General features: G+C 40.8%; 1 protein-coding gene across 4 annotated transcripts in view; it reads right to left on the bottom strand.

Annotated features, from left to right (window-relative positions):
* The window catches only part of LMO3 (LIM domain only 3), a 66123-nt gene that overhangs the window by 9210 nt on the left and 48849 nt on the right, over nt 1-8064 (bottom strand). For all 4 annotated transcript variants that reach the window (XM_069003553.1, XM_069003552.1, XM_069003554.1 and 1 more), the window contains one exon: nt 263-388. In XM_069003553.1, the coding sequence (XP_068859654.1) occupies nt 263-388 (126 nt within the window). The remainder of the gene's footprint in view (nt 1-262; nt 389-8064) is intronic.

The raw sequence follows: 8064 nt of genomic DNA, 5'->3' as shown, positions 1-8064 counted from the left end.
TAATTAATTAAACCTGACAGACAGCCTTTTGAAGGAGAGGAAGTAACATTATTCTTTTTTATTGATGCGGGATTTGAGGCACAAAAAGTTTTCTAGCCAAGGTCATGAAAGATGTTCTGTATCAGTCCCAGGAAAAGTATCCAGATCTTACTCTCTGCCTTGGGGTTCTGCTACTGGTAAATGTTTCCTCTTTGGAATGTATGCCCACATCAGTGCCGAGCTAGCACTTAGCTTATGGAACAGACCCAAGAAATTCTCTTACCTCTGATTACAAAGCTGACATGCAAAACAGTCCAGGTGATAAACATTGTCCTTTGCTCTCATCACCATCTCAAAAGCAGGTATGAGCTTACTGCAGGCAGCACAGTTTCCTGTAACGCCAAATAACCTGGAGATACAGAAAGAAATATATTCCTGATTCACTTTTTTTTTTTTTTTTTTTTTTAAAAATTTATTATTTTTTTCCCCCACAGTCTTGTCTTTGACTGACTTCCCAACACACCTCCTTTTGGAAAGGCTGGCCTTTGGTGGTTCAACTCTGCCCAATTACAGCACAAAGACACAGTCTTGCTGAAGAGATCTTTATGACAGACTAATATTGCACCCATTGTGATGTTATTATTTTTTTCTGCAGGTTATACTGACCTTTCTTGATAAAAGAAACATCTTGTTGAACTAAACAAAGAAATAGTAAACACATTAGGGACGTTACATAACTGTGCAGACAGAGGTCAAGCTGTTTGCATAAGTGGGAAGAGTCTTCTTAGATCCTGCCATGCAGGAGAGAGCCACATAACCTTGGCTTTTGGTGCTGCTTACTATTAAAACACACTTTAGCTAGAAAAGAAATAACACTTGAAAAAGCCAACATTCTTCGCATTTTTGACATCTAGTGCTAAAAGCTTTACCACTATTATTAAAAGAACACTTTATGAACAAGTCATTTAAATCGTCAGAAAGCATTAGTGGTTCATGCACCTTACAACCCTATACCATAGTTATTGCTATGATTATGTTATTCAGGTAGCACATTAAAGTAAATGAGGCTGTAAACTATATATAGTCACATCAGGAGCAGAAGTATAAAATACTGTAAGAACAATATGAAATGCTGTTTTTGCCAGACATCTATATAATTTTCTTTTTAAATTCCCTTTGCTAAAGATTTTTCAACACTTTTCAAGTGGGTGTATTACACACACAAAAAAACAACACACCAAAAAAAAAACCAACCAACATACATACACATCCTTTTGTGACACAGAAGGATTATAATGAACAAGAAAAAATACATTAGCTCTACGTGGCAGCAATCTTTGAAACTAAGTTTATTTAAACTACTTAATAGTTGTGATGGATTATTAAAAGTAATGCTCTGCTTGTGCATAGCAGTTAATGCTGTTTTTAACTATGAAGCACACTAGATGAAAACGCCACATCTGCCACTTTTCTTTTTTTCCTCAACATCAGGCTGACAGCAGAAAAATATAATGGCTCTCAAGGGAAACACCAAATTAAAAGCAGTTCTAAACTAATGAATTCAAAGGTGCTCTGTAGAAAATTCAGTTTGGTAACATAAAATGAACACAGTTTTTAATCACATCCCTCCATTTTACTGAATTTCATGGGTTACCAACAAGCCTACTTAATTCTAAATCCTTTTACCTTCTGCTTCTACTTAAGGTGTGCTGCCTACAGAATATGTGCCTGTTTAATTTAGGAGTTGTGACCCTTTTCCTCCTGTCTGAGATGCTGGTTACTCTGATCACCTGGAGAAATGCTGGGACAAGGCCATCCTCATCAGCTCCTGCTAGAATGACTCAAGTCAACTTCTGTTTTTGTGAAGTCTGATTACTAAACCAATAGGTTATTAAAGCAGATTATAAATATTCCTTTGGTCAAACTGTTCCAGTTCTACCTCCTCCACGTGTGGGTTTCACCGAGGTTATCTAAATCCCATTCAGACTTTCATGCCTTGTCTGTGGGAAGGACACAAGACTCAGCTGCCTTCCAGAGTCGTGGGCTGACTTTGTGTTAGAGATGATTATTAAACCCACGGACCAAAGCACTGGCTCTGTTTTCCTGCACATCTGTGCAGAAGCTGATGGCAGTTTAGTTGTATGAGGGCAGCAGACCAGGCTGCAAAAGGTACTAAGGGCTGTAGGTGCACAGTGCTGCTATTCCACGTGGTTGTAGCAAAGGGAAAGTCAGGCTTTAAGGCTGGAACACAGCAGCAACGTTTCAACACAAAGATGAGAGAGATCCCACTGCCTCCAAGCTCAGTGTGGGGGAATCACACAGCTCCTCAATGCTTAGGTGTTTAGGTGCAACAGCTGAGTGCTTGAGACACAGCTGAAAGCCCTGCCCAGATGGGGTGTGAGGTGCAGAGTCGCCTTCCATGGCCTCCTTGCAGGTGGGTGTATCTGGGAAAGTGGGAATCCATTACGGCCAGCACTGCAGTTTGCATGTTGCAGAGCAGTGAAACAATTTGGGATTGTCATCCAGCACTGCGGAGGAGGGAGATTTACTGCACCCGAGCCCACCATGTGCAGATTTCTACAGTCCTGGAATGAGAGACCCTGCAGAAACTGCTTCAGCTAAGCACCAGATACATTAAAATTTTTCAATTACGTAAAGGGAAGGAGGCCTCCTTGCTCTTAGTCCTTCTCCACCACACACAAAACAAACATGTGAGATTTATATTAGCTATTGTTAATTTTGGATAAAGCTGTTTATATGAAGAACATAGTTTTCTGCCATTAATAATAATAATAAAAACCCCACAATGCCATTTTGAAATTCTGGACATAGTTTCCCCCAATTTCAATTGCTCTTGCTCCCTGAGCATTTATCAGCTACCTGATTAGAATTTGTTTCCACACAAACCATTGATCATCAGCCTATTACTAGGCAAATGACAGTTAATTACCCACTACATTAACCACTGGGACCTGAGACCTGCTTCTGCTGCCATCAGTCAACATGATAAATGTGGCAAGTTCAGTAATGCATGGCCAGCCCTGAGCTGCCTGCTATAGTGTGAACAACCCTCAATCTCACTTCCAGGCCCAGGAAAATCTATGGCAATCTGCATAATTACAAGCTCTGGGTTAATAACAGACAAATGATTTGTTGCATCTAAACAAAGTCCTTGGAATGGTGCTGGTCTCCTGTGGCTGCCCAGGCTGCTGTTGTGCCACTGGTGTGCTTCCTGCTACAACATGCACAAAACACATCTCCGACGCTGTATCCTTCCAATTTGTTGCCCTCCAATTTATGGATTCTGCATATGTGATTTTTAATCATTAAAGAACTCTTGAAGCAATATTATCTTAATTATTCTCTGCTGTAGCCAGGGAATTAGGCTTCAGATAAAATTTTCTTCTTCTGTGCACTTTCCCTGCCTCACTGGAGGCTCCATCAGTTTTCATCTACACCTGGACTCTGAAATTCTAATGATGAATTATTGCCCCTTTTCCTAAGAGGGTGAACCTTACAAGGGAACATTTTACTGAACTGTCAGCTCACAGACTGAGTGCGGAGATGCGGAAATCTGATCTAATTTACTGCAAAACGATGCATTTGTTAGACTTTCTCCTCAGTTTTGTCCAAGGATCAAGAGATCAGTCAGGAGCCACCTTCCTGTACCCCTTTGCACAGGAGTATGTGTACTCAACTCTCCACATGCCATTTTGTTTCCCTCCTCGCTTCAAACCTGTTACACAAACAAGTTTCTAAAACATGACTTTTACTACTGGAGGGGAGAAACAGTTTCTTGACAGGCTCTTAAGTGGAGCTGATGCACCAAGCTACGGTCTCTTGCTTCATCTATTTTACCAAAAGAGTGGCAAGGATTTAATTTCTACTAGTCCTTGCAGCTGCTGGGTACCATTCTGTGCTCTATTTCCTTTTTTCTCTGTGGTAAGAGAATGCTTAAACTCAATCACATCTACTTACAGATAGTTAGACTGTGCCCTAGCTACTTCAGCAGATTAGAAAACTGAACCTTACTGATTTCACCTAGAAAAAGCAGATGAGAAAATTCTAAAGTACTAGGACAAGGCTTTTCTCTTGATGATCTGAACCAACATCTGGAATTTTACATTTATTCCATGAATATACCCCAACAGAGATTAGAACAATCAGCCCCAGCAAAAGCTTTCATCCTTAATGGATTTGAGCAGTACAGAACATCCCGCGCAGAGCTAAAAAATGAAAGACACGCAGAAGCCCTTCTACAAACAAACCCAAACCTGACATTTTGAGCAGCAAAAAGTGTGATTAAGCACCAGGCTATTGATTCTACTTTGGTAGGTTTACTAAACACAAACCTGAAGGTTAAGTACTGAGAGATGAGAAATGGGAAAAAGTTGAGAGGGGAAAGACAAGAGAAACAGAGGAAAGCAAGAGTGGACAGATGCACAAAAGAGCTGAGAGTTTGACTAAACTACACTATTCTCATGAGGCATGTGCTTTCTAGAGGGACCCAGTTTAACCACAGAGACACCAATTTCCATCCACTCCTACAGATTTTGGGTGAGGCTCTGAGTAAGCAGGGAAGACCTGGTTCTCATCATTGCCAAGGAAATGCTCAATCACAGAATTGCACCGTTAGGCAGAACTGCTACGTGTCAAGATGAAACGGATTTGGGCCATAATTCCCTGTCAAATTACATGGGACTTTCACAAGATTTAGGATCTAATGTTATTGTTGGTTACAGCTGCTCCCACAAGCTTCCTCCTTTTTGCCATTCTTTTTTGACAGCCGTTCTCTGTAAGATCCATTGGTTTGCTACCAACACCACTCTTTTGCCTACAATGATTTTGTATTAAAATGTTGCATGATTTGGATAAGATGCCTGGGTTTCCAGTAGGAGGACAAAATATCTGTTTGCACAATGGAAAATGAAGGAGAAAAAGACATCTTAAGATAGAGGAATGGCAAAGCAGACATTAAATGGAATTTCTCCTGTGGTGCAGTAATTACAGATAGCTTCACGTGGTTTAGAATTATTTTTTCTCCTCATTCTCACTACTGGGTTAACTAGGTTCATTAGGGAAAAAAAATATATTTGGGAGCTGAGTTCTAAACCTGCCTTCACCACTAACTGAGTGGGTGACCCTGGCAACTCACTTAATTTTGGTCTTAATTTATTCGTTACAAGGAGGTGAGACCTAATCTTCACATTGTAATATCCCTGCTAGATACTGTTTCTATAAAAAATTGAAATGCTACTTTCAAACCTCAGTTTCACCGTGCATGAGGGATCAAAATAATACACACATGGTTTTAAATGTAATCAGACATCTACTGAAATAGACAATCAGCTTTTTTTTTCCGAGTAGGTTTGTGTATTATTCAGGACTTCAATTCAAGCTGTGTGCACTGAAAGACAGAATTTGGCCCTTAGCAAATACTTCAGACAACATAAGATGCTATTTGGAGAAGCATAAAACCACATAAAAGAATCTAAAAGTTAATGAGAGAGACAAAAAAATTATCTAAGGATCTAGATTACAAAGCACGTTGAAAAGCATAGTTTTGAGAACATGTGAATTTTACATGCTGAGTATTATTTGGATTATTAGATGGAGATTTCTCAGACATTTTGAAGTGACTTTGGGACACAAGTACTACTGGCTTTAAATAGTTTATATTCTCTTACTTCCCACAAGGTGTTTTTGAAAATCCTCCCTGTCAAGGTGCAGAGAAAAGGAAGCAGGTAAATTTGTCCCACATGCATTTTCATGAATGCCTGGAAAACTTATTTCACTCCCACCCATCCTCCCTTCCCTGGAACAGTTTTCTAAATGCTCATTGAAAATTAAATGTGCTTCCAGCCAAGGGGAGAGGAGAATCTGCCCCACTTTGCCTGTTGAAGTTAACCCACGCAAGAAGCAAGAGCAGAGAGTTCCCATTGATCCTGCTCACCCACAGCCCTCCTGGCTGCACTCACTTGCATCCAGTGAAAGACTTTTGGTGGCTCTGCTTGAATTAACTCTGGTTCAATAATCAGAGACTGCATAGAAAGAGAGGAAAAAAGAGGGGAACGAGCTGACCACAGGAGAAAATGGCCACTTTTGAAACAGTGCTGGCTTCTGTCCTCTATCCTCAGTGCTGCTTGTACGTGCTTCTCTAAGCCCCTCTCTTTAAAAATATTTTATTGACAAAGCTGGGGTGTTGAAAGAGGGGATCACTATCAAGTTGCACAACAGGGTGCTCAACAAATCGGAGCCCTGGGCCTCCAAGCTGGATTTCCAGCACTTCCCAGCTGCAGGTGGTGAGGTGGGCAAATTTCCACGAGAGCTTGGCTGTCTGGGCACTGAATTATTTCAGAAAATGTAAAATTGCAAGTGTCCTAACATAGGAGCAGTTAGATAATGTGGTTTAGATGCCTCTCCAGATTAGCTTAAAACCTTGTCCCAAACTTCAGAGACTTCGAAAAAGGTGAAGGATGAGAAAAGTCAAACAAAGCAGCCCAGTTAGTTTAAGCGTGTTAAGGAAGGCATTCACACACAATTGCTGAAGCGTGCTTAAATGTCTGCTAAAATCAAAGGCTGATTCAGTGTTTGCCTTGTTTGGCAATGCTGTGAAAAGAGGGTTAGTTTTGCCAAACTAGAGCTGAGAAACCCTTTCATCTCAGTCCCCTTCATTTTCTTTTGACAGCAAACTCAGGACCCAAAGGCTGACGTTGGAAGTAGCTGATTCTTCTAACCCTGTTTGTAGGGATGCCCAGCCTGTGCCACCTGGAAACACATCTCCACTTTGCTGAGGGGGAGCTGTGGTGCTTAGATAGGGCCTGCACTGCTAAAAATTTGAGTTGGTGGCTTGATCTCAGGCAGCCACCAACGTGACAGCAGGGCATGGCTGCAGCCTCACAGCACAGTCCCACGCTGCCGTGTGTCAGAGTGTGTTTTGCTTTCACCTTTAGCTCACCTGCACGTGTAAGCAGTCCCATCTGGCTCTGTCAGGCCACAGGTGACATTTAGCACTTGTGTGTCTGCAGCTGGACCTGCACACTAAAGGCAGGAGGTGCAAATCTCTCTCAGCTGAAGCTGCTACTCCTCATGCCCTTCTAATCTAAGAAATCTAAGAAAGTAACTGTATTCAAACTGAAGTCCAACAGTTAATGCAGAGGGGTTTTTTTGCCTTTCTATATGTGGGGTGTATGTACTGCTTTCATCACTGTGGGTCACAATTTAATGTAGATTTCCAATTTGTTCCACCTGCTTGGAGCAAACTATCTGCTGAACTCTGTCCTGCATCTGCTGATGTTCATGCAACCAAGCCTTTTTTTTTTTTCCTCTGCAGACTGCATGAAAGAATTCTTTATGCAAAGTTAACGCGGATGAATTCCATTTTCAAACACCTCCAAACCAGACATTCAAAACAAAATATAGATTTACTTCTATATCCTTCCCTAATTAGGTTATTTGTGTCCTGTGAAACAATCTTAGGTTTCATTTCAAGTGAGTATAACCAGCCTTAATTTTGCCTGGAAAAATTTGAAGCATGACCAGACATTATTGATGTAATACCACTTTTCTAAATCTCTGGTTTGAAAAAGCTCTGGGAGGTGAGAATTTTGTTGTTCGGTCAATGGAGTGTTAACTCCAAAGCCTAAATCACACAACTTTCAAAACCCCTTGTTCATCCTAGGAGCAAATACAGCCACATCGTTTATGTCACAGCCTAGTGCTACCCTGTCCCTTCAGTCATGCAGTCAGATCATCAAACTTTCAGTCTAAAGCTAAAATGCAATTTTAAGGAGTATTCTGTCCTAATTTACTGTCTGCTTTTAATCAAGTCACAAATTTTCGTTTCATTTTAAATTTTCTTTAACCACTCTGATTGACTCAAATGAAAAGCAGGGATGATTGTGCACGGTGCACAATGATCTATGCCTGATATTGTGGAAATAAATTCAAGTTAAAAATGACCTCCCAGTGCACTCAGGGCTCCGCTTTGCACCACCACTCATGCATCGTGACATTCTTAAACTTCTACCAGTAAAGTCAACATCAATATTACATCCATTTCTACAAAGCAACCATATAAACTTC

Source organism: Aphelocoma coerulescens, chromosome 1A (assembly GCF_041296385.1).
Source record: "Aphelocoma coerulescens isolate FSJ_1873_10779 chromosome 1A, UR_Acoe_1.0, whole genome shotgun sequence".
NCBI lineage: Eukaryota > Metazoa > Chordata > Aves > Passeriformes > Corvidae > Aphelocoma > Aphelocoma coerulescens.
This window is presented reverse-complemented; position numbering and strand designations above follow the sequence as displayed.